This window comes from Oxyura jamaicensis, chromosome 24, assembly GCF_011077185.1.
Source record: "Oxyura jamaicensis isolate SHBP4307 breed ruddy duck chromosome 24, BPBGC_Ojam_1.0, whole genome shotgun sequence".
Taxonomy (NCBI): domain Eukaryota; kingdom Metazoa; phylum Chordata; class Aves; order Anseriformes; family Anatidae; genus Oxyura; species Oxyura jamaicensis.
The window spans coordinates 5,483,647-5,507,074 of NC_048916.1; the positions used below are offsets into that span (position 1 = coordinate 5,483,647).

General features: G+C 54.2%; 6 protein-coding genes across 9 annotated transcripts in view; 3 read left to right on the top strand and 3 right to left on the bottom strand.

Annotated features, from left to right (window-relative positions):
* The window catches only part of ALG9 (ALG9 alpha-1,2-mannosyltransferase), a 30,391-nt gene extending 30,099 nt beyond the window's left edge, over positions 1 to 292 (bottom strand). Inside the window, exon 1 of one of the 2 annotated variants that reach the window (XR_004756001.1) lies at positions 84 to 292. Coding sequence is in view for 1 of the 2 variants with exons in the window: in XM_035346106.1 (XP_035201997.1) it covers positions 84 to 196 (113 nt within the window). In the remaining variant the exon portion in view is untranslated. The remainder of the gene's footprint in view (positions 1 to 83) is intronic. The other variant, XM_035346106.1, reaches the window with a different exon arrangement.
* Positions 293 to 950: 658 nt separating this feature from the next.
* On the bottom strand, positions 951 to 4,128 carry FDXACB1 (ferredoxin-fold anticodon binding domain containing 1). Of its 2 annotated transcripts, none has more exons than XM_035346162.1 (5): positions 3,786 to 4,128; positions 3,212 to 3,368; positions 2,875 to 3,078; positions 2,496 to 2,654; positions 951 to 2,310 (listed from the first exon to the last, which is right to left on the bottom strand). In XM_035346162.1, the coding sequence occupies exons 1-5, from the start codon at positions 4,012 to 4,014 to the stop codon at positions 1,134 to 1,136; spliced, it is 1,926 nt and encodes a 641-aa protein (XP_035202053.1). In that variant the 5' UTR covers positions 4,015 to 4,128; the 3' UTR covers positions 951 to 1,133. The 2 variants fall into 2 exon arrangements, with proteins under 2 accessions (XP_035202053.1, XP_035202054.1); XM_035346163.1 differs by having other exon boundaries at positions 3,838 to 3,968.
* C24H11orf1 (chromosome 24 C11orf1 homolog) lies at positions 4,008 to 6,174 on the top strand. The gene is made up of 4 exons (XM_035346237.1): positions 4,008 to 4,283; positions 4,678 to 4,905; positions 5,422 to 5,488; positions 5,860 to 6,174. Exons 2-4 carry the CDS (start codon positions 4,681 to 4,683, stop codon positions 6,063 to 6,065), a joined length of 498 nt encoding a protein of 165 aa, XP_035202128.1. The 5' UTR covers positions 4,008 to 4,283; positions 4,678 to 4,680; the 3' UTR covers positions 6,066 to 6,174.
* A 511-nt stretch (positions 6,175 to 6,685) lies between these two features.
* CRYAB (crystallin alpha B) lies at positions 6,686 to 10,828 on the bottom strand. The gene is made up of 3 exons (XM_035346236.1): positions 10,347 to 10,828; positions 8,678 to 8,800; positions 6,686 to 7,590 (listed from the first exon to the last, which is right to left on the bottom strand). The coding sequence occupies exons 1-3, from the start codon at positions 10,542 to 10,544 to the stop codon at positions 7,387 to 7,389; spliced, it is 525 nt and encodes a 174-aa protein (XP_035202127.1). The 5' UTR covers positions 10,545 to 10,828; the 3' UTR covers positions 6,686 to 7,386.
* A 1,090-nt stretch (positions 10,829 to 11,918) lies between these two features.
* HSPB2 (heat shock protein family B (small) member 2) lies at positions 11,919 to 15,153 on the top strand. The gene is made up of 2 exons (XM_035346234.1): positions 11,919 to 12,336; positions 13,348 to 15,153. The coding sequence occupies exons 1-2, from the start codon at positions 12,243 to 12,245 to the stop codon at positions 13,797 to 13,799; spliced, it is 546 nt and encodes a 181-aa protein (XP_035202125.1). The 5' UTR covers positions 11,919 to 12,242; the 3' UTR covers positions 13,800 to 15,153.
* A 1,477-nt stretch (positions 15,154 to 16,630) lies between these two features.
* Positions 16,631 to 23,393, top strand: C24H11orf52 (chromosome 24 C11orf52 homolog). Of its 2 annotated transcripts, none has more exons than XM_035346233.1 (4): positions 16,631 to 16,994; positions 20,631 to 20,671; positions 21,453 to 21,499; positions 21,833 to 23,393. In XM_035346233.1, exons 1-4 carry the CDS (start codon positions 16,819 to 16,821, stop codon positions 22,067 to 22,069), a joined length of 501 nt encoding a protein of 166 aa, XP_035202124.1. In that variant the 5' UTR covers positions 16,631 to 16,818; the 3' UTR covers positions 22,070 to 23,393. The 2 variants fall into 2 exon arrangements, with proteins under 2 accessions (XP_035202124.1, XP_035202123.1); XM_035346232.1 differs by lacking the exon at positions 16,631 to 16,994 and adding an exon at positions 19,870 to 20,490 and having other exon boundaries at positions 20,527 to 20,671.
* The last annotated feature ends 35 nt before the right edge of the window (positions 23,394 to 23,428 follow it).

The window sequence follows — 23,428 nt, forward strand, 5'->3', positions numbered from 1 at the left end:
CGCTCCCCCTCAGCCGGGTCCCGCTCCCCCTCAGCCGGGTCCCGCTCCCCCTCCGCCGCCCCTCAGCCCGCCCCGCCGCCTACTCCAGGCGAGCCTCCTCCGCCTCCGAGCGCGGCCGGCCCGCCTCGCCGCCTCCTCCTCCTCCTCCTCCTCCTCCTCCTGCCCGCGGCCGCTGCCGGGCCCCTTTGACCGCCATGCCGAGTGCGGGCAGCCGGCAGCCCGCTCCCTGCCTCCAGCGGACGAGACGGGAGCGGCGCCGAAGCCGCCGGCCGCCATGCCGGGTGCGGGCACGGCCCGGCACCGCCTCACGCCGCCTGCGCGGGCAGCCGGGGGAGCTCCGCCCGCCGCCGTGCGCCCTCAGCGCCGCCGTGTCCCCTCAGTCCCTGTCATGTCCCCTCAGCCCCGCCGTGTCCCTTCAGCTCCTGTCATGTCCCCCCAGCCCCCGCCGTGTCCCCTCAGCCACCGGCAGCTGCCGGTGGTAGCTGCACCCCTCGAGGCGAGGCTGCTCCCCTCATCCCCATGCCTGCAGTGCCACGGAGCACATCCAGTATACAATCACAGAATCAAACTTGGGAAAGACCTCTAAAATAATCTGGTTACCTCTAAAATACCTGGTTATCCCCTTACCACCAATGTCACCCACCAGTAGTAGAACCACCTGGGGGCTGCAGCAGCCGCTAGCCACCCAGCACAGCCTGGGAACGCCTGCAGCGTCACCAGAAGCTGGTGGTGGTTAGTTATTCTCTTAACACTTGTGAGAAGAGCTTTTAGCGTCCACTGCTGCTGTTGGTACCCAGGATAACCCATCAGGTTCCCTGTAACCCAGCCCATTACTGCCGTTCTCCGTCAGCAGCTATAACACAGTGTTCATAGCACAGCTCTGTCTTAGATCAGTTTACCCTAGCAAAGAAAGGCTCTGCTTTAAAAAACGAGGTTTCATTACACACACAAAACACAAAAGCGCTAGGTCTTTATTAACAAAATTCCCACATTTAATGTGTGTGCTGGTGCTGGAGTCCACGCTGCCGGTGTGGGAGGTCCTGCAGCACATGGTGTTGGGCCCAGCAAGGTGCAGCTCGTGTTTTCCAGCAGCAAGCCCAGGGCCACTTGAGCCCTTGGAGGCAGCCACAGCCCTACCGGAGAGCTACGTGCAGGCGCTTCTTCAGCTCCTCCCGGCACAGCAGCTGCATCGACGCTACCTCCCGGCGGCTCAGGGCCTTGTCACAGGACTGAAAGGTCACTCGGTAGCAGAGGCTCTTCCGCCCCGTCTCTGACTGATGGAAGCTGTCGATTAACCGGATGGATGCGACCGTTTCGCCTGATACCTGCCTAGCAATGGTGTGAAAAGCAACCTCATCAAATTGTTCCCCATCCGGAACCCAAAAGCTGACATCATGCACGTAGGAAGGTGGATAGAGAGAAAAACTCTTGAAAAGCCTTAGCTCTCCTCGAGGAAACTGACGGAGGAAGCGTCTGTCTGATGTCCAGAGCATTCGCCAGTCTTGTATTCCACAGAGCAGCATGGCTACGAGGTCAAGATTCAATGAAGCAGAGACAACAACGAAATCGCTGCTTGCTAGTTCATACGGAGCCGTCCTTATCACTCCCACACACAAGCCCTTCTCAGAGGAATCTAAAGTATCTACCTCCACGCAGAGGAAGTACTGAATTTTACTAAGCTGAGATTCAAAAGCAGCAAAGTCATTGAGCTCAGTTGTTTCAGAGCACGTTGCTTCCTGCAGACTGATGTTCAATGGAAAGCCAGAAACAGTCTGGTGAAGAGAATGTATGCTGTTCTTAATTTTATGCACTAACATCTCTATACAGCTGTTCTCTGTACCTGTGTTAACTGCACATACAAAAACCATCTCATGAAAAACAGGCATAGAGTAAGGAGAGATAAGACACTTCCTGAAAACTGGGCCAGAAAAAACGTAAAGTGTCCCAGGGACAAAGGCTGCACTTTTTATTACTGCCTGAGCATGAGGTGAAAGGGAAGGTCTAAGACAATACTGTTTTGAAATTTGACATCCCTCTTGTACATTGTCATCTGTGTCCCTGTAAAAATCAACATGGCAAAATAAAATTGCATTTGCCCGCCCACTAGCCATTTCTTCAGTGCACGGAGTCTCCTCTGGGCTCAGAACAATCCAGAATATATTGGAGTGGCAAACACCATTGAGGTCACCTTGGAAGAGCAGAGGAAGGCAGTAGTCAATGCTTTGTAATGGAAAGGTTTGGCTGAGCACTGCAGTGAGCTTCTCCTTTACTGTCTTCACTGGATGGTTTGAATTTAGTTCTAGGAAACCCCTGTGAAAAATAAAAGTACAAATTTTACAGACACCACTAGACAGACTTCTGTAAATGGAATAGATTCTGTAAAGGGAAAAGGAGGGAATGCAAAGCAATTCCATTGTATCTGAGACCCACAGTGCTCATTCCCACTGAAAGCACGTGTGTGTTATTGCCAAACAGATGCCAGTTATAAAACTCACCTGTTAATTTTATCCACAAGTACTTGTGGTACTTGAAAAGAAATTCTTCGGCTTTCCAGTTCTATCTCACAGATCATAGGTTTAAAATACACAAGTGGCATACTTCGTGTGAAAATGTGGTTTAAAGCACCTTCTATACAGAAGGATTTATCTTGACTCCTGGCAATACATAAAAACAGAGACAAGTCATTGATTGTTTCCTGTATTTAATATGTCCTTGCATGTTTCATCTTGGTTGTTCTGCTTACAGGCAAAAAAAGAACTGCATGTATTTTATGGCGAATTAAAGGGAGCTTCTCTCTGTAAAACAACATCTCATTGTGACAGGCATTCTAAGAGCACAAATATCAACTTCTCAGTTTTGCCACATCACAGTTACCTGTAGCCTGTACATTTATATCCGTGGATGGTCTCTGCTTTGAAAGGATGAACATTACTCAGGATAAATCCAGCTCCTGCTGCCACAGCCACTATTTGCCAGCTGTTGTGCCATTCTCTCCTTGGCTGATCAGCAGGTGTCCCCCCTTGTCCATTGCAAAGAGCCACATGGACCTCTCCCTCCTCTGTCAGCACTTCTGCACAGCTGGAAGGAAAGGCAGGCAACAATAAAAATTCTACTTGTGCACCCAGAAAGTATTTAATGCTTGCAAAACACCTGTAATGTTGCTAGAAAGCTGTATCTCAGCAGTCAGTTAACACAGAGCTGTTTTACTCACCTATGGAAAAAGTGGGCAAGAAGCTCCCTGTTCTTCACTACCCCAGCTTTTCTCCCGCAGTGAGGGAAGTTGAAATAAATGCATTCAAATTCTCTTTTTGCTGGTAAAAAATAATCCTTCAGCTTGGTGCAGTCCACAGAAAACATAACTTCAGCTCCTTCAAAAGTAAGATGAAAACAAGACTCTTATTATGGAATATTTTAAACAAAGGCAACAATTATACAGCCCTCTCTAATCCATTTTAAAGCCTGTCACGGTGGCAGCTGACAGGCAGCTTCCCACCCTTGTGCACTAGGAAAACGAGAAAGCCTAGGCTCCCTGTGCTGTGTTGCAGAGACTTCTGCTGACTATTTGCACTCTGTCAGCCTGACTCGACTTCAGGGCACTCAGTCTCTCAGACAATTCCAACTCCTTGGGGACAAAAGTGATCTTGTGATGCACTGGGAGCAGTGAAGGGCTGACAGGAGCCCTGCAGAAGCCTTGCACCCCCAGGCCGGTGCCCGCATGAAGGCACGCAGCCCCTCAGCCTTGCGTGCCCGCCGAGGCACAACACAACCCCAGGGCGCCCACCCACCCCTCTCCCGCAGCCGCTGGATGTTCTCCGCGGCTCTGCCCCGCATGGACACCTCCTCCTCGCTCTCGTAGCAAGTGGCCACGACGCTGGTCCCCGCATCCCCGCAGAGGGAGGCGGCGAAGGAGAAGTTGCCTTCTCCGAGCAGCAAGACCCGGCGCTGCGCCGCCATCTCATCGCTCCCTGATGGCGACACTTCCGCGCGTCGCTCGCTGCTGACGCCGGGCTGCATCCCATCGGGTTCCGCCAAGGCCCTGCTGACGAGCCTGGGTTTGGGCTTGGGACTGGGCCTAGCCGGGAGCCATCAGCCGTGGGCTGCTGTGGCTGAGCCCTGCGGGCATTCCCTGGCCCCGTGAGCTCCGGCTGAGGGAGAGGAGCGACGCTGCGCTGCCGCCTCTGCTCTTTGTGTGCCCTCAGCTGCTGCACGGGGCTGGGAGAGTGTTTTGGGAGTCACGGGGGTAGTGAAGCTGGGAGGCTTAAAAGAGGAAAAGGCAAGCTCGGGCAGGGGACCTGGCGTAGCATTTATGAGGTCTGGTCCCTGGGGCTTTGGGTGAATTACTTTATCTGTTGCTAAGGGTGGGTAAAGTACCCTGAGAAGCCTCAGGTTACATGTGAAACTGAGAAATTCGGTATCCCTGTTTAACAAAATAGATGCTTAGCATACTGCCACCACCCCTTTCTCTCCCCCCTGCCCTCCCCCCAACCAAAAAAAAAAAAAAACAAAAAATCTTTTTCACATCAAAAATGAACACAATGCTCTTATGCCCTCATCACAGCTGGAGGGGCAGGAGGATCTCCCTGTGCAGTCACCAGGGAGGAGGAAGGGACAACATTCCAAGCCACCTTACACACTGTTTGTATCCCAGCTGCTCACCTTGCTGGTTTCTATTCCCAGATCATGCCCAAGAACCGCTTTTACAACTCCCTCCGTGGCTCCTTAAAGCATGCTGCTGGCCATGGGGAAAGGCAGACAGGCAGGGACAGCACTTCTAAGTTTTTCCAGTATGGCTGGAGGTGCACCACCCATGAAAATGATTACTCAAACAAAACCCTTATGGGGAACTGGAATGAGGAGCGCTACGATATACAGAAAATTGTACAGCCCAAGCCACTTCCTTCCCAGGTATGTGCTTGTGCTTCTCCATATTGTGGAGATAACAAATCTCAGCTGAGATATTCTTTGGTCGCTTAATTTGTCACGCACGCAGGGCATTGTCCTTTCCATCCCCAGCTCTGAATGTAATAGAGGTAAGCCTCTCGTGAGCAGCTTCCCTTCTGCTGCCCTGCTCGTAGTCTTTTATACTGGATTTTTAGGCAACAGCCATCACTTTTTCCTCTGCTGAGTGCCCTTAAAGCACTGTTCCACTGCAGAACAAAAAGACATGAGAAATGCTCTTTCATTTAATCTCAGTCTTACTCCTCCTGTCAGTGGCCCCAGTCAAAATAACTTGCCTTTGCTGTTCCGTGTTTTGCCCTCAGATGGTGAATCAAAAGAAGTCACCCAAGCTTTGTGATCTTACCTTAGACTGTCTTTAAAGCAGTAGTGTAATTGCAGGTACTTTGGTCTTCCTGTAAGATACAAAATGCTGGAGTTTTTAGCTTATATTTAGCCATGCTAAATGTGAGCTTTTCTTTTCAGTACTCTCACTGCTTTGAAACAACATACTCTTCGGATTACAACAAGGAAAAGCATCAGAGAACAAGAAGTACGTGCACAAAACTGAAACGTAATCTGTTTGATCTGTAGCGTAGCTAAAGAGGAGCTTCTGAATGACATTTGTGCTTGGAGGTAACAGACCGGTGTGTTCTCATTGCTGAGTTATATTCCCACACCACCACGGAGCAGGTCTTTCGAGTCATTCAGGGAGTGGCACTTTCATTTCAAGTGCTCTTGTCTAGCTACCTTCATCACATTTGTCCCCAAGGAGTTTATGCTGAAAATTCCAGTTTCTTGCTTCTGAGCTTGAGCCTAACAAAATCCTGCTCTATAGAAAAGATTTACCCCAGCTGCGCTTTCTGGGTATCTTCTTACTATTTTAGACTTACTTTCTTAACTTGGTTTTGTTTCTCCTTTTAGGATTTGAACGAGAACCTCACTGGTTTCCAGGCCATCAGCCTGAGCTGGAACCTCCTTCATTCAAATCAACTGCCCAGTCCTGCTACACAATAGACTACCGGCCTCCATATGGCACCAATTTATTTGCTCTTGTCCAAAATGCAGAGCAGGAACAAGAAGGATACAACAGATGTGGAGAGAATCTGCAGACTATGCCTTCAGAATAACAGGAGGCCTGTCTGCTAGCAGTGCTACAAGGATATCCTTCAAGCAAACCAAACCAAACAAAACAAAACCACTATTACACATTAAAACTAAATATAGAATCATATGAAATATGTTCTTCCTGCTTTCTAAGCTGTATTGTTTGCAACCTTTGAGTTTCCTGTCCAGAGGTCACACTACACCTTGTCAGTGAAACTCAGCTAACAACTGGAACAGCTTTTTAGAATCGGCTGGTAGGAAAAACTAGAGCTTGGCATTTAGGTGTGATTTGGGGTGTTTGACAATGACCCCACATCACTGAGCCCTTGTTTTGTTTCACTTAAAGCCATGGAAGAAGGCTGCCTGACAAGTTCGTGTGAGATTTAAATCAACCTCTTCCAAGATAACCTTTGTCGTAGAAGGTATAAAGAACATAGAAAATAGGTCAGAGTGTGACGATCTGTGTGACAAATCTGTGGCATTCTGTTCTTCTTTAGCAGGAATTACAGAAATTCAATTTCAGTAAAGCAGACTTTCCTTTCTGCTCATATCTCTTTGAAGCTAAGCAGATGGTGACACATGAGAAAGACTGAGTAGTGTTTCGTACCACTCAACAATGTTAGCATAAATCAGATGAATACTGTAGACTTCAGATGCTATTTATTGTTTGAAGGGCACTGGCAGCATAGTTTCAAGGTGATGTGATTTGTGCCATGACAGCAGGGCATTTTCTCCTCTCTGGGTGTATCTGTGTTTACTGCAGCTATGCAGTTGTCATCTGCAACTGCCCTAAACTGATTGCAGCACTTGGATGCTTCCACATAACATGAGTCATTCTAGAGATATAAGATACAGTTGTTCTCTGTTCAGTTGTTATCTAATACCTACACTTTGAATGGGTTTCGATTGTCACGAAGTTGTCCTAACAGCCTAATCCCCACTGGAGAAACTCTTCTATTGCTTGTGAAACACTCAGAAATCCTCTGGAAACATTGAAGGAAAAGGCTCATGCAATTAGATGTTTGCAAAACACTAGAGAAAATGAAGTTATGCTAGCAAAGTGTTTCTGAACACCGAGACAAGCTCTCCTGGACATGCCTGCCACTCAAGCTGTAAGCAAGAATGATGCCAGGTGTGTTTCCCAGCACAACACTCTTACGTGGCCTTCTTGAGCCAACACTTCCCTTGTCCTGAGTGCTCAAACCAAAAAATACAGACTGCTTATTCATGTTTTATTTGTTAGTAAACTTACTCAGCATAAATAAATAAGAGCAGCCATTCAGTACAGCTGGCATCTGATGAGAAGTGCTCTTGAATGGCCCTGGGGTGACTTTAGGTAGCAGCCTACTTCCTCTGGGCTCCTGCAATGGCAGGTTTCTCTTCACGGGTGATGGGAATGCTGCGCTCGGGGACGTCGCTTTGCTTCCTCGGTGCGCTCACTGTCAGGACGCCATCCAGAGAGAGCGATGAGGTTATGGTCAGGGGATCCACGTCAGCTGGAATCCTGTATTTCCTGTTGAACTCCCTGGCAATAAAGCCATGTTCATCCTGCAAAAGGAGAAGAGAAGGAACAGCCCTGATTAGAAGCATTCACGCGGTTCCACCTAAACCTCTGCATAAGGTCTGAGTTTGGGAAGCTCCAGCTCTCAAAGGAAAACTTCTCAGGGATTTAAAAGAATTTTTATTATGAGATGCTCTTTGTAAAGAGCTGAGACCGGCTGAAACGAGAGCCTGCCCTGCCCATGCTGCAGGTGCCTGCAGGCACACTGTTTGCAGGAGCAGACTTTATGTCACAGCTCTTGTGCCAGCCAGAGACAGCCTCACTGCACAGCGCCGTGCTGTCACTGGTGCAGGAGCTACATCCATGCCTGTTCCTGAGGGTCTCCAGGGCTCTCATAACACAAATCCCCAGTGAGCTGATCTCAGCTATGCTGCTGGATTATTTTCTCAGCCAAAAATCCTTGCAGAAGCTCTGTCACACTTAGAGGCTACAAGTAGTGCTGGATTTTCTGACTGACCCATCTGGGCTCCCAGAAGCTGACAGTTACAGTGACATAGCTACTTTATCATGAGGATTTGTTTCCTTCTGGGGTGGGCAATCCCTGTTACCTACAGCTTTGCACGTGGCTTTTGACTTCTCTCTGCCCTGTTGCCGCAGAGGTCCCCAGAGCCAGCGAGCAGTGAGATGTCTGGCAGCAGAACACAACCTTTAAGGGTTACAAAGTGCTAAATGGGCCTTTTTCAGGAAGAGATAGCCTCCTGCTAGTGGAACAGGGCAGTGCATTGATTCATTATGTGGTTTAATTATTACAGTTCATTGTTAACTTATTGAATGCCGCCCTGCATTCCTGGCCACTACCCAGAAAGAGGGAGGCCCAGAAATGGCCATTTCGAAGCTGATTTCCCAGTTCAGTTCACAGCCCATGTAACACAGCAAAAAGCCACCCTGCTGCTGCCCGGTCTGGGATCAGCTCAGGAGTTGCACAGAGCATCTTCTGTCAGGGCTGGATCAATAAAAACCACTAGAAGTGATGGAGACGAGCACAGGAGAGGACTGGTTTGCAGCCTCCTTGTTTAACCACAGATGAGGAAGCTCACACCGACTCTACCAGTGGCCCGGTTAAAGCAGAGGTACCTGGCGCTCCTCGTGTTTCCCGTGAATTTCTACCATGTCCCCGAGCACCTTGACTTTTAGCTCCTCCGGGGAGAAATGCTTCACATCGAGATTTACAGAAAATTTGTCCTTCTCCAGCCGCATCTGCAAAAGAAAGAGATGGCTTCAGGAAAGAGCAGGCAAGGGTTTCAGCTTCAAAAGGCTCTCGGCACAGCACTTCAAGACTCAAGCTGCTATCTCCACATGCACTGCCTGACCTCCTTCGTTCAGCCCTGGGCTTCTCATCTGGCCGGGTTTGTCCCTTCCTACATTAATGCCCATCACTGCAGCACCTACAATGGGATGCTTTGGCTCAGTCACACGGGATAAACATTTTCTGGGGTGTGAGGAAGAGACTGTCTCAACCTGTATTTGTTAAAACCAACTCTTCTTACATCCAGTTCTTTTCACAGAGTGTCTGCAGGTTTCCAGTCTCTGCGACTGGATTTTGCTACGTCTTTCTGGAAAAAGAAACCCTGACAGCGCAGCTGACTGCAGCTCATCTGTGTCACTTGGAGGCTTCCCCCTGTATCGTCACCCTGTAGTAACCAAAATAGCATGCCACAGGCGAGCTCTGCTGCCTCACTTCCCACCTCTTATCTGAGCAGCAGGACTTCTGCTGAAACCGAGTCACCTGCTGCTAATCTTCCCTCCTTCCCTTCCATTTCCCAGGTTATCACCTCCAGAAAATGCTGCTTTTTGCTGGCTGCTGAAGTTGAATTTGCATTTATTGCCTGTCTTGGACAAGTAAGTGGGACTTTGCTATACAAAGTCTCTGCCTTTCAGCTGCATTTGTGTTCAGGAGCAGGCGAGCCTCCTGGAGCTCTGTTCTGGGATGTGCAGCAGCCCCAGTGCCAGCTCTGGGCTTACTGGTTTCCACAGTTTGACCCAGGAGGCTTCCTCCTCCTCCTGCTGGGCTGTTTGTGAAGATTTCTCCACTGTGCTAGTCGGATGCTGGTATCTGTGATGCTTATTGTGGCTGCTTCAGCACACAGCCAGACCCAGGTCACTAAACCAAGGGAAACATTAAGCAAAGATTAAGAAAACACTTCCCCCTCGCTCTGAGTAGCTCTGTAAGTTACTTGCAAGCAGACAGCTGACCTGCAGACAGGGCAAGGTCATTTGAGCTGCGTGCCTCTTGGCTCAGCCCCTGGAACAAGCAGAGGGCTGTTTCAGGATCCCTTGGGTGCTGCATCTTTCTGGAAACGCCACTTTGCTCAGCAGTGGCTCTAACCCAGGCTCCTTTTCACCCCGCAGCCACAGGCTCCCACACTGCCTGGCACCGGGGTCCTGCTGCCCACGTGCTGTTTGCTTCTCGGGAGGGAGCAGGAGCGAAAGTTTTGCAGGAAATTCGGCTTCTTCCTTGCTTCCATCAGCTCTTACAGTCGTCTGCAGCACGCACAGGGCTCAGTCTGCCTCCGTGCCCACAGCTACGGCGATGCTTGCTCGCGGTCACAAGTGGTTAGGGGAGCGTGCAGAGGTTCTTGCCTAAAGCGGAGGAGCAGACAAACACAGCACCCTTTTCCCCAGGGTTTTCCTGTTAACCACCTACAAGCAGCTTCCCAGCTCTCAGCTCTCCCAGCTCCCCGGCTCCAGACCCGTCAGGACAAGCACCCTGTGACAGCAAAGAGCAGTAAGAAGGGAAGATTACCTCCGAGAGTCCCGTCTCCAGCCAACTGGGCATCCGAAAGATGGGGGATCTCATCAGGAAGGGGCTGAGGCTGGGGGAAGCGGGGAGCAGCTCAGACTCCTGCAGGTGCTCTCCAAAAATCTGGTCAAAGATACGACTCGGTGCCAACCAAGAGAAGAGAGGTCTGCGGATCAGGGGGTTGTGAATGGTGATATCCATCGGAGCGCAGCGGAGGAGCGGAGCGGAGGACTGTGCTGCGGTGCTGTGCCCGGAGCAGGGGGCAGCTTTATACCCACGCGGCTGGCGGGGCCTCTCCCCCCGCGGCCTCTCGAATAGTGGTGTCAGGGATTTTATTGTCCTGCTCCTGGGCTGGTCCCTCCAGCGGTGCCCAGGAGCTGTCTGGGGGATTTGAACAGGCTGCTAAGGAGGAGGGGGAAGGGGAGAAGAAGAAAAGGAACCTAATGGGGCAGCAAGAAGCCCAACTGCCCGGCCGCCCGCCCCGCTCCCCACGTGCTGTTTATCTGCAGAGTCCCAGGCGGGCTTTGGCGGATGTTCCCAGCTGCTTTGGATGCCAGCAGGATCAATGCAGCTCCTATCTTTGGCTCACACGGAAAAGGACAAGGGGCCGTTGTTCCCGGTGACAGCACCGAGGCTGCGGCACCCACGTGTCTAGGAAGAGCTCTGCCTCTCCCTAAGGCAAAGGGAGCCCCAGGACCGGCTAAGAGGGAGGGCAGGATGGGACCCGGGAGGTCTTGGCCGAGATGCCCCTGCGAGCAGCTCTGCAGCCCAGCCAGCATCGCTGCCCTAGCACCCGTGGGGCTGTGCAAATGGAGGCTGATCTCCACATCACATCAGCCCGACACCTCTCCTCCTTTGCCCACTACAGAAACCACTTTGGTGGAGAGAGCAGAAGAGCCCAGCGCTGTGGGAGCAGAGATAAAGCGGGCACAGCAGCGGCCCCACAGAGCTGCGTGCCCTCTGCGGGATGCAGACCACCTCTGCTTGTGCCCCTGCAGCAAGCTCATTTCCTGAAATTAATGCTCCTAATATGCCTTAATTCACACATTTATTTTGGTTCCTGCTTTGCCGTTGAACCCAAATCATGAGCCTGGGTTCAGCCTAGCAGCTGTCCTTAAAGGACAAGAACTGGTGTCCCTCTGAGAGCTTGCAACTGAAATGCCAGCTTGTTGTGTTGAGATTGCTGGCCCGAGGGCACACCATGCTTACTGCTAGCACCACCAGAAGGGTCTGAGCCTTCTCCTCTCGGCTTGCCTGCAAGAACAGGCAGCAGAATTCGCTCCGTGCCACAGCCCAGCCATAAATACCTTCTCCAATTCAGCAGCAGCAGTGCACCTGCTCTCACACTGCAGGGGCATAGACTCACGGAAATCTCTGGTTTCAGGGTACGAGGAGCTTAACTGGGCACCAACCCCCCCAGCTCAATAGCGCGGATCTAGGCCGGCTTTCGGATGCCTGGTTAAGTCATGTCTCCAGCACACGTTCCTCTGGGTCCCACCACACAGTGCTGATACAGGATGGTGACTTTGCACGACCCGACTGAGCACCAGCCACCACGAAGCACTGCCCTGACCCCGCGGGGTGCCTCAGGAGTGTCAGGGCCTGCGTTTGGGGCTCTGAACCTGCCCTCTGCGCCCTGCTCGAGGAGGGGATCTCAGGGGAAGGGGTGCAGGATCCTCCCCACAGACGGGCAGAGCCTGTGCTGCCTACAGGAATGCAGCGAGGAGCTTCCCTCGTCACCCTGGCGAGGCGACCCGGGGCCTGCGCGCGGGGCTATTTTGGTCCGTCTTTTTATCACACACTCCTCCCTGCGGAATTCACCCAACTAAAACCTTGCAATCTGCAGCCTTCACTCTCAGAGGCGGCGAGCGCGCGGACGGTCCCCTTCCCCGGCACGCCATGGCTGCACGGACCGTGCCCCATGCCTACCCCATGAGTTCCGAGTACGAGTTCGCCAACCCCAGCAAGATCTACGACCAGAACTTTGGAGAAGGTAAGGAGGGAGGTGGGTCCCCCTGGCACCTTTCTGTCTTCTGCTGGAAGAGGCTGCTGGAGCCTCTCTGGGGAGGCTGAGCTCCAGAGCGGGGCTCCCGGCTCCCGGGAAGCTTGAGCATGGGAACCCAGGTAAAATCAGGGAGCAATACCCAGGGTCTCTCTCTTTAGTTCCATCCCATCCATCCATGCCCAGTGCTGTCTCCCCTGTCCCTCCCTCATGCCCCCAGTGGTCTGTCATTCGTGCACGCGCTGTGCCAGTGCAGAGCAAAATCCTCCTCTGCAGCCTGGCTGTGGGTCAGGCTTTCCTCCAGCAGCCCCGCACACCCCACGCACGCCCCAGCAGAGGCTGTGCAGGACACATCCCTGAGCTCGTCTTCATTGCCAGGGGAGGCTGAGCAGGGAGCCCTGGCCACAGGAGAGGTGGGCAGGCAGAGCTCCCACCCCTGCCCGTGGCAGGAGGGGTGAAAATTTAGAAAGCTGCTGGTACGAAGTAAGGGGGGGGGAGATTTTGTAGCCGGGGGCAGCGGAGAAAAGCTGAGCTGGGGTGTTGAGCACAAAGCCCAGCAGCGGCTGGCGGAGAGGAAGGAATGTGGGCAGCAGCAGAACCATTCAGCGCCTGCACAACAGCGTGAAAAGGCAAAAAGCTCCAAGGAAAGCCCCCTGGACAATGGCATACAAAAGGCCTTTTAGTTCTTCAAGGGCAGTTTCTTCACCATCAGCATTTTGTGTGCCAAGCCCTGGCCATGGGCTTTGCACTGCCAAGCGCCCAGTGCACCCACCAGTCCCTCCCAGTGCACCCAGCAGACATTCATGGTGTGCGAGCATCTGGCACCGAGCGTGGTTTTGGAGACACAAGGGCAGGAACAGCCAGAGGCTCTGTCCCCATCACGTAGATGATGTGGTGGTAAAGCCAAGGTGTTTGCTAGATCCCAGCCTCCTCCCGTCCCCCTGCCACGCCTCCTTCTCCAGCCCCTTGCCCAGGGAAACCCTCACCGGGTCTCATTTTCAGGCGTGTCCCCATGTGAGATTCTAGCCCCTGCCCTGTACCACGGCTACTACATCAGGCCCCGCATCAACAAGCAGCTGGACCGAGGCACGTCCGAGGTCAGCCTCAACGAGCACAAGTTCCAGGTCTTCCTGGACGTCTGCCACTTCCTCCCCAGCGAGCTCACCGTCCGCACCGTGGACAACCTGCTGGAGGTGATGGGGCAGCACCCGCAGAAGGCTGACCGCCACGGCTTCATCTCCCGAGAGTTCACCAGGACCTACATCCTCCCGCTGGACGTCGACCCCTTGCTGGTGAGGGCCACCTTGTCCCACGACGGCATCCTAAGCATTGTGGCTCCCCGGACGGGGAAGGAGGTGAAGGCCAGGGTCAACGAGGTGAAGATAACCCACCAGGAGCAGCCGGTGGGGAAAGAAGAACAGTCCGAGGAAGGAAAAGGGAAGGAAGAGTCCTAAAGGCCCCAAAGCTGGGCTTGAGTGGGGGGTTAGGGGGGGGTCAGGGAGGGGAATCACAGTGCCAGACCCCAATTTCTCACCACCAGCGCCCAGCAGGGCTGGGAGGCAGCCATGTAAATGCCAAACTTCGGCTTCTTAAGGCTGATGGTTGGAAAAAGGGGCTTGGAATTTAAAAAAGAAGGGGACTGAAGTGCTTGTGTGAGGGATTGTACTGCACTGCAAGTTTTCTCCTGGGCCAAGCGCCCGCTGAGCACCATGCCCTTCCCTCACCCCGCATGGGAAGGGTGACTCTCGCCCAGAAGCTGCTCCTGCCCCGGGGAAGGAACATGCCCAGCACCTCAATTCGGAGCCAGTGGCTGGCCTGTCTGCAGACACAGGGATCTTGTCGGTCTGTAAAAGCGCCTGCAGCTCTCTGGAGGATGGAGAAATAAACCTGCCTCCGGCCTGCTGTCGTTTGCCCTGGGTTTGCATTGCTTCTGGCCATGCTGTGGGCGTGGGCTTTGGAGGCTCACGGCGAGAGCTGGAGCTGGAGCTGGAGTCAGCCCGAGTAAATAGCCACCAAGCCATGTCCCTGCCTGCCTCAGACCACTCATTTATGGGACGTGAAGCTTGTTCACACGCAGACCTTTCAGTTCTTGTGAGGGGAGCGAACCCCAAAATGCCAATGGGAAGGGCTCTGCTCAGGTCCCAGACACCTTGCTGGCATCCCAGCACCTGCTGTGGAGCCACAGAGGGGAGAATTCTGCCCCTTTTGCAGACAGGGTGATGCTACCGGCTACATGAGAAATATATCCACAGCCGTGTGATGCTGGGCCAGGGATCGGGTGTGCTGCTGTCGGCAGCAGCTGCTGCCTCGGCCGGCCCCAGGGCTCAGCAGGCGCCAGGCACGATCCTTGTCAGTGCCAATTAAAGCAGCCAAATTGCTGTGTCACTGGCCAAATATGGGGGTCCCTGGCAGGGCCCCGTGCAGCCCTCCCATGGGAGACAGAAAAGCTCCAGGGACCCATGGCCGGAGCCTCCTCCTGCCGGGACGTGGCTGTGGGTTTCTGCACGCTGCCTCCCTGCATGGACAGGACCAGAAAGGCCGTGCTCAGGCTGCTCCTTCACCCGTCAGCCTCCGTGGAGCTGCTTTCTGCTCCTCAGGGCCTCTGCCAGCAGTGAGGGTCAGAGGGAAGAGAAGAGCTGCCCTGCTCGCCAGCACCATGGGAGCGAGCAGGAGGGTGACTGAGCATCCATCCTGCCCGGTGCACGTCACCCAAACCCCCGGTACGTGCTGCTGAGGGATGCCCTTCCTCAGATAAGCCGCTGCCAGAGAGTTTTTCATTTGCTGTCAAAATAAAAATCTCCTTTACAAGAGGCTTTGTGTAGGTTACTGGTAATAACTCCAGAGATAACCCTCTGCTAGTGGCCGTCAGTCACCTGAAGTGGCCGCTTGTAAGGGCAGGAAGTGCCCAGCCCTCGAGAAGCAACTGCTCTGTGTGCAACCCCCTGCTCGTGGGCACACGCTGCACCAGCCTCCAGCACCGCACACACCGCATCCCACTCGCAGCAGCACCCACCCGGCTCCCTAAAAATGGCCAAAGGGCCTGGGCTGGGGCTACCAGGGAGCGGATCCTAAGGGAGAAGTGGCCAGGTCAGTTCAGAGCTCTCTCATCTTCATTTTTCTGGAGACGATGCCAGCTCGCTGTGTGCCCCTACCGCACCTATCGTGGCATGCTCCCAGTCCCCCGGTGCCTGCAGTACCCCGACACTGCTGCAATGGAAACACACAGCATTAGCAGCCGCTACGCTGCTCTCTCCCCCCTCTGGCTTTTATTAGCCCTGCCTTAGCTCTCCGCCAAGTTCATTCTCCTTCGCTGGGCACTCGCAGGCTCGTCCTGTGCCAACAGCACAGCTTGCTGCCCAGACGATGTCTCCGGGCGCTGGGGGCTGGCACTGCCTGGTGGCGGCCGGGGGCTGCTCCCCACCCCTGTGCACGCCGGAGCCCGGTGGGTTTGCTGGGTGCTGGAAGCCAGGGCTGCTTCCCAGCCCCGCAGACAGGGGCTGCAGAGGGAATGCAGAACGGCAGCCAAGAGCTCTCCAGCCCTGCCAATGTTTTCGATGCCTTTCTGTTTCGCTGGTGGAGCTCAAACCAGCAGCTCCAGCACTTGTGTCAGGGGCTGCTGGGAACAGGCTCACAGACTTTTTATTTTCTTTCTCCACAAAGCAACAAAGCCCAAGTTATCCCAGAAATCAAAACAGACATGGGCTCACTAAATCAACAGTGTCTGTGGCAGACCCAGAGACACGCCGTCTGCACTTTCCCAGGAGGATGCAGGCTCCTGAGACCACCCGGCCTTTGCAGGAGCCCGAGGACAGGGTCCTGTTGGGACAGGACCGAATCCTGACTTGGCCAGACCCTCAGTCCTCCCTGGGGTGCTGGGTGTGCTGGGTGACCCCAGAGCATTTCAGTGCCAGAGCCAGGCTGTGCAGCTCACCCAGGACTCAGCCGAGAGCAGCAGTGCCCCGTGGTCCATGCACAGCAGAACCCTTCTCCTCCTGCCACTTCTGGACACCCCCAGGCTTTGCCCTGCACTTGGGGAGCCGACAAACGATGCCGTGAGCCTGGCTGAGAGCAGGGGCACAGCCTGAGCAGGGGGCTAGGGCTGCCTCCCCAGCCAGAAGGGTGAATTAAAGCTCAGCCACCTGTGAGGCCAGCACAGAGCTGCCCAACCTTGCCTGTGGAGCTCACCGGCTGTTCCAAGGTGTCACGAACACGGCACCTTCAGCATTTAGCATCAGCTCCTCAGGGCACGGCCCAGGGCGCAGGCTGCAGGAATCTCCCCGGGGGTACAGAGGATGAGTGAAAGGCACAGGGGTGAGCCTGGGGGCTGCACTGCAGACCCTTAAAGCCGCGAGCTGGGCTTCTTACACACTCACAAGCCCAAAGCTTCCCCTCGGACAGCTTTATAAAGCCGGGGCACGGGCAGGATTCAACCCGGGACCGCAGCCGGGAGAGCCCGGAGCCCCCCCCCGGTAGATGGCACGCACGGCCCCGGCGCGGCGCTGGCGAGAAACCCGAGCCGGGCAGACACTCCCCGGGAGCTGCCGGGGGCCGGGAAGCAGGAAACACGGGGCTGTGCCCGGCCACAAGCCGCTCCTGCTGCGCGGAGGAGGGAGCGACATGGGCAACCGCTGCAGCTGCGGCCGCCCGCGGTGAGTGGGGAGGCGGCGGGCAGGGGGTGGGCATCTCCCCCCAAACCGCCACCGCCACCCCGGACAAGTGTTTTTTTTTTTTGGGGGGGGGGGGGGCTCCGCAGCCCGGCTTCCCCCTGGTCGGGACTGAGAAGAGCCGAGGGAGCAGCAATCAGATCCCTAAAAGCAAAGCAAGCGCCGGGAGGGGCACCCTGCGGGCAGGGCACCCGTCGGGGACCCCCTGTCTGCTGCTGTCCCCGCTTGGGGAGCCCTGGCAGCTCCTTCTGGTGCTCTGGGTCCGTGTCCCCGGGGGGACACAGCCCTTTAACCCCTCCCAGCCCACTCCTGCTGGATGAAGCAGGGCAGAGGGGGGAGCATCCTGCGGTGCCAGGTCTGCTGAGCCCCCGGGGGGGGTGTGAGGGGGGAGCGGCGGCTGCCGGCCGAAGCCCGGGGCACGTTCCCTGCCTCCAGCGCCGGGTTTGCTGAAGTGTCCGAAAATCGCCGGCGCTTTTTAATAATTAAAAGCGGCACAGCATCACCTAGCGGCTGCGGCAGAGGAGGGGGGATCAGGGAGTTCGGGATTCAGGGCTAGGAGGTGCAGGTGGGAGGCTGGTGGGTGACATCTCCTCACCAAAAGCCCTTTTCCTACATCCTCTGCCCCGTGGCAGGGGGAAACGAGGCACCCGGGGCATCTGCTGGGATAGGGCTGGGGGTGGTGAGAGCCACGGGTGCACGTCGTGGGGCACTGCCAGGTCCAAGCAGTGCCAGGCCCTGTGCAAATACTGCTGCGCCTGAAGGAAGCACAAACACGGATCTGGAGGTCATTTGCCCAGGCAGGGCCAAGCAGCAGAGCGGCTTTGTGCTCCGCCTGGGGAGCAGCGATGGCTCCTGCAGGCTCCTCTGGGGCAATGTCAAGTTCTGCCGTCCCAAGGGACCAGGGCTGCTGTGTCCCGTGTGATTTTATTCCCAGGGACCACTTGGAAAGTAAGAACCTGCAGTGGTGTTTCTGCTGGTGGCAGCATGGGACAGGGCTCTGGCCAAGGACCCTTTTTCCCCCAGCCCTCCTGTGCGACTCGGGTGCTACCACCTGCCTCAGGGGCTGTGCGGGGCCCTAAAAAAGCAGAGCTCTCTCCCCAGGAGCATCTTTCCTTGCCCTGCATGGGGAAATGCCTGGGTGAAGGTAAATGGGGATGTGCTGTTGGCAACATGGGCTGTGGGACACCTACAGAGGACCATGACCAAGCATGGTGAAGCCCCACTGCAGCAGTTTGCGTGATTCATGGCTTCACCTCGGTGACAGAGGGGAAAAAAAATGCTGCTTAATTTTAGTTCAGGTGTTTCCAGGTGTCAGAACCGCTTGTATTTTTGGATATTTGCTCAGCACCACAGCTGCGTCAGCAAAGAGCTGGGCTTCCTAAAGAAAGCTGAGACTTACAAAAGGGCTGAGGGGAGGCAGGCACCCGCCTGCTGGATGGAAGATCCTCGTCGTGATCAATATCGAAGTGTGGGCCTTAAGGGGGGGCAAATGGCAAGAGACCAAGGAGGTTCCTGAAATCTTCCAAGAAAAGCCATTACAGCAAACTTCTTCACAGAGGAAAGCTGCTGATGGAGGGAAGTGTGCCCACGGGTCCGGGTGCCTGTGCAGGACAGCCCTGGGGAGGATTCTTACCTCCTCCAGTGTGCATGGGCAGCAAGGGATGCCGAGGTTTGGGACCTGCAGTGGAGCAGGCTTGTGTGGGGCAGAGATCGGGATGCTGCTGACACGGGGAAAGGAGAAGCAGCGTATTGCTGCGTGCTGTCATGCAGAGTACAATCTAGCAGGCTGTGAGTTAGTTACAACACGTCTGACCTGGTTTTGAGCAGAGGAGGGGAGAGGTTTGCCCTGCTCTCGTTTCCCTTGCCACATCCTTTCTAATTACCGCAGATCTGAGGCAAGGAGATGCCATCTCCTGCCGGGCGCTGATTAGCCTGCAGACAGCCTCAGCGTACCTCCAGCCTACACGCTGCCTGCTAACGCTCTCTGCAAAGAAAGACAACCCAAACAAGACAGAGCAGCCTGGAGAGCTGGTTCAGGAACCCACCTCCCAGGAAAGAGGCAAGCGACCCTGCCAATTTTACTTCAGATGGCGTTATTTTAATGACAGCGCCCAACCTGCCCGAATGCTGTAAGGAAGCAAAGGGCTGAGGCACACAAGGCTTGCCAGGGAGGGCCCTGGAGACCCTGCGAGCCCACAGGACATTGGAGGGGGGAGCCACAAGTGAGAACCCCCCCAGGACAAAGCTGCCTTGCTGGCAGCCCCCAGATTTTATCTGCCAGAGACTGGAGGGCTGGCAGGACACAGTGGAGGGGTGAGAAGCAGCGTTGGATCCTCTTGTACAGGCACGGCCCTCCCCAGGGCTGCCTCTGACTTCCCAGCTCCAGCAGGCCTGGTTAATCATTGCCGGCAATTTCGGAGGCCAGGTTCTCGGCCGTTATTTTCCTTTTCTCCTTTTGCCATTAGAGCACCAAAGCCGTTACCGCAGGCGCTCAGTCGCCTCCCCAAAATGCCTCTAAAAGCAGGCAGAGGCAGAGCTCTGCCTCAGGGGCTGCTTTGTGGCAGACCTGTCTGGCAAATGCACACCCTGTAGGACACACGGCGCTCCTCGGGTACCAGCTGGGAGCTCTCCAGCCCCATTCAGAGCACTCCCTGCCCCTTTTCAGCTGTGCTGCAGCCCACGGGGGGCTGGCTGGCACCTGCTCTCCTCCAGACATGCGAGTGTGCTGCAAGGATAACATTTGCTTTGTGCTGCAGGGGTAACATTTGCTTCGTGCATCTGGCACGGAATGTGACACGTCTCTGCCCGGCCAGGCGGACGGGCTGCCCGGCCAGCGCCAGCCCGCGGGAGCTCGGCTCCCGGCTCTGTTGTTGCAGCAGGAATGGATTTGGCTCCCAGCCGCCCCGTGGCTGGGCCAAAGCTGTGTTTGGCTTGTCGCTCTCTGGTCACACAGGTACAGACAAGATTAGGGTTTGGTTTGGCTTGTATAAAGCGCTCAGCTTGTTTGGTTTGGTAGTGTTTTAGGTGGAAAACTGCGAACAGGAAAAACACAGTCTGAAACATTAAATCAGCACATGGGCTGTGCAGCTGTTCCTTGGGAATGGGGGCCAAAGCACAGGGCACGAGGCTATCAGAGCATCTGGCCCTAAGAGAAATGTTTTGTGCTAACAGATCACGCTCAGCACCCTACAACTTCGGTCACGGAGCTGTGGAAATGCAGTTGCGAAACCACAGTGAAATCTGTTCCCACTCACACTGATGCAGGTGCATAGGGGACAACCAGACAGGGCAGGATGGCAAGGAGCCTTGTGTGTGTCTGTAGGGCACAGCAGATGAGTCACAAAAGAAGGAAATGCAGCCCCACATCTCTCCCGTGGACCTTTTCCCTGCAAAAGCCGCTCGGGTTCAGGGGGTGCCTCATTCCACCAGCAGGGCTGGAGCCCGCGGAGCTGCTCAGTGGGTCCTGGCAGCCCCAGACACCCCGGGGTGGTTGCAGCAGGGTGGGATCTCTGACCTTCCCCCCGGCACGGATGCGGTACCCTGGGGTGGTGCATTTGGGTTTGCGTGTTATGAGAGCAGAGGCTGGGGCTTCTCAGGGCTGACGTCTCTCTCTGATTTCAGGAACTGTCTTTCGCTTTTTAAAAGGAAGAAGGAAAAGCAAGGTAAGGATTCGTGAAGATGCTCTACAGCTCAAGACCAGGGGGTGTAAAGCAGCCTCCGGTTAGCTGGCATTCATCAGCCCTGGCTGTGAATGGACCCCTGAGGCTGAGACCCTCTCCCAAACTCTTCTGTACCTAACCTTTCTCAAGAGAAGAGGCAAGAGGCGAAATGTCATAAAAACTTAAAGCGAGGGGTATGATAAGCCATGGAGCTCGACAAGGGGGAGGGAAGGGGCTTCAGCAGTATCTTAAAAATACCGGAGTCTCACGTCGAAAAGCGTGTGAGTGCTCTTGAGCAGCAGCAAAGCAGAAGCTGCATCAAACTCCCCTAAGAGCCGCCAACATCCATCTGACATCAGTGCCCCAGAATAAATGGGGGTCCTACGTAGCCCAGTCGTGTCCTGTGGCCTTTGGACCATGCTTGGCAAAATATGTTTGCAGGCAGCAGAGGAAATAACAAAGTTAAAACTGGATCTGACTTCTCCAAGGGCCTGACAAGGAAGCTCTCTGTGCTGTGTGCGTCCTCCTAGGTTCTGCCAAGAACATTGCGGTCCACAGCATGTTGTCATCCCAGGAAACCTTATTTTTTCCAAAGAAACAAGCCCAGGCTTTCTTCTCGGAGGCAGGCCTCAAAGACAGCGTTAGGGCTGAGGATGTCAGATGGGGTGGAAATTTGATTTGCATCCAGTGGAGAGAGCCCATGTGCCAGATGCTGCATTTCTGAATTCAGAGATGGAACAATAAACAGTTGTGTTAACCTGATCCGCTGGTGTTTCTTTTTCAGGAACCAATGTGAGACATGAGAGCCAACAGCACCAGCCTGGCAGGAAGGTAAACAGCTTCCCAGAGTTGTTTTGCTGACGGGATACCGAGAGGACGGAGGTGACCATCACCTCCTGGCCTGGAGGGGTCAGGGAGATGTGAGGCAGTTATCCACAGCTGTGAAATGCCTCGTCTGATGTAGTCTGTGGGAATGATGTGGGAATGTTTTTTTTTCCCCTGAAGTGCAGTGGAAACAGTAGGATGAAACCTGTCCCTATGAGCAGGAGGTGTCAGAGGGCTGGGGGTGATGGGGGCAGCGTGCAGGCGTCTCTGCCTGGCCCGGGGAAGGCAGGTGTAGCAGTAAGCCCAGAGCTGACCATCTGGAGCTTTTTCTCCCCAAAGGCTCCAACGTGCGAAAATGTCCCGGAGTCTCCTGTCTACGCCACTGTGAGTAAACCCAAGAACATGAAGCAGGACGACAGCATTCATTACGCAGACATCCAGGTGTTCACCAAGGTCCGGGAGCGCTCTGCGGAGGAGGTGAAGAACTTACAGATGCAGAATGCCACAGAGTACGCCACCCTCAACTTCCCCCGGCCCAGGCTGAAATATGACAGTAAGAACGGGACCCTGGTTTAAAAAGCTTAGTGCCCCTCTCCTCGTTCAGCAGCAAAAGGATTTCACAGACTTGGAGATGCTGTAAACTCGAGCTAACCTCATGGACACATCGAGTCTGCCTGCGAAGCAGAGAGGCTGTGTCTTCCACCTGCGTGTGCCTTCAGAGGACAGAGGCGTATTTATTCTCACATGAGGAACAGTTACCTGCCTGGTTCTGCTGGCAAAAAAAGCCACCTCTTCCCCTTGGAAAATCTGTGTTGCCTCTGAAGTTGGCAACCCATCTCCTCTCAGCCCTGCGAGAAGGCAGAGCTGCTGCTTGGCTGGTGAAGGTTAAAACCACAGCCCGGAGCTGCCGGGAGGGTGTTCCAAGTGCGGCTCTCCCGGCGGATTTGGGAACACGGCACAGAGGAGTCCATACGGGGACAAGGGAGATGTTGCCGTGGGATTTTATGTTGATGTTAAGAAAATTCTGCAATGTGCAGAATGACATGTGGATGATATTGTGAGGAAATTGTATGGAAGTTTTAAGAGTATCTGCCATGTTTTCCTCCAACACCAGCCAGTGTACACTGCAGTCATGCACTATGTGCATCCCTTTTCTCAGAAAGCAGTGTTTTACAGCCATGCACAGCACACTGAGACCAAGGCCAGAAATGCAGAATTAACTGAAGGGTACAGAACAATTCCTTTCACTGAAGGGCGGTACTGACAGGCATCCTTACCCCAAGGTGCACAAAAGTGAGCACTGAGCTCTTGGCTCTGACTGGCAATGAAAGATGGCAAATTTGCAGGTTATCTGCAAGGCAGCCATTGAAAAGCCACTGCCTATATTTAGGGCAGTTATCCGATCCTTAGAGTACAGTAGCTGTTTGCATGCCTGAGACACTAGGAATGAATCCTGGCCAACTTTAGAGAGGGCTTTGGACTTTTTCTCCACGTTTCCTTATTTTGTATTGTCAGCCTTAGTTATAAAACCCTGTAACACAGAGCACATACCATGTGGTGTTTTCTGCTAAAACTCCCAAATACACATTTGAGAATTAATGAGTTTAAAATAATGTCAGTAATGCAGTACAGCAGCCGTCCAAAAGGCTTCTGCCGCTGGACTGAAATTGACAGTTGCACCACTGGCAGTTGCAGAGTGCTCCCAGGCAGTGTCCTCAGGCCCTAAATCAATGGTTGGCACGTTCTGTTCCTCGGTAATGGTCTGCATAGCCAAATGCAGGTCGTGGAACAACCTGTTTATTGCCAGTGTTGAAAAATGGACTTCATTGTACACTTTATAAACATGCATCATTTTGCATATTATGGCTTAGCTAAATGTAAAAGAAAAAAAAAAAAAACATGATGGAGTTCCTGCTCGTTACAAAAAAAAAATAA

Bases quoted from the DNA above. Each gene is read 5' to 3' on its own strand.
- HSPB2 (XM_035346234.1), top strand. From the start codon at position 12,243: ATGGCTGCACGGACCGTGCCCCATGCCTACCCCATGAGTTCCGAGTAC. The intron at 12,337-13,347 runs GTAAGGAGGGAG...TCTCATTTTCAG, and splicing joins CGACCAGAACTTTGGAGAAG to GCGTGTCCCCATGTGAGATT.
- CRYAB (XM_035346236.1), bottom strand. From the start codon at position 10,544: ATGGATATCACCATTCACAACCCCCTGATCCGCAGACCTCTCTTCTCT. The intron at 8,801-10,346 runs GTAATCTTCCCT...TTTCTTTTGCAG, and splicing joins TGGAGACGGGACTCTCGGAG to ATGCGGCTGGAGAAGGACAA. The intron at 7,591-8,677 runs GTACCTCTGCTT...CTCCTTTTGCAG, and splicing joins GGAAACACGAGGAGCGCCAG to GATGAACATGGCTTTATTGC.
- C24H11orf52 (XM_035346232.1), top strand. From the start codon at position 20,362: ATGCAGCCCCACATCTCTCCCGTGGACCTTTTCCCTGCAAAAGCCGCT. The intron at 20,491-20,526 runs CCGGGGTGGTTG...ATCTCTGACCTT, and splicing joins TCCTGGCAGCCCCAGACACC to CCCCCCGGCACGGATGCGGT. The intron at 20,672-21,452 runs GTAAGGATTCGT...TTTCTTTTTCAG, and splicing joins AAGGAAGAAGGAAAAGCAAG to GAACCAATGTGAGACATGAG.
- FDXACB1 (XM_035346162.1), bottom strand. From the start codon at position 4,014: ATGCAGCCCGGCGTCAGCAGCGAGCGACGCGCGGAAGTGTCGCCATCA. The intron at 3,079-3,211 runs GTGAGTAAAACA...CTTTCCTTCCAG, and splicing joins CTTGCCCACTTTTTCCATAG to CTGTGCAGAAGTGCTGACAG. The intron at 2,311-2,495 runs GTGAGTTTTATA...TATTTTTCACAG, and splicing joins CTTGTGGATAAAATTAACAG to GGGTTTCCTAGAACTAAATT.
- C24H11orf1 (XM_035346237.1), top strand. From the start codon at position 4,681: ATGCCCAAGAACCGCTTTTACAACTCCCTCCGTGGCTCCTTAAAGCAT. The intron at 4,906-5,421 runs GTATGTGCTTGT...TTTTCTTTTCAG, and splicing joins CCAAGCCACTTCCTTCCCAG to TACTCTCACTGCTTTGAAAC. The intron at 5,489-5,859 runs GTACGTGCACAA...TTCTCCTTTTAG, and splicing joins AAAGCATCAGAGAACAAGAA to GATTTGAACGAGAACCTCAC.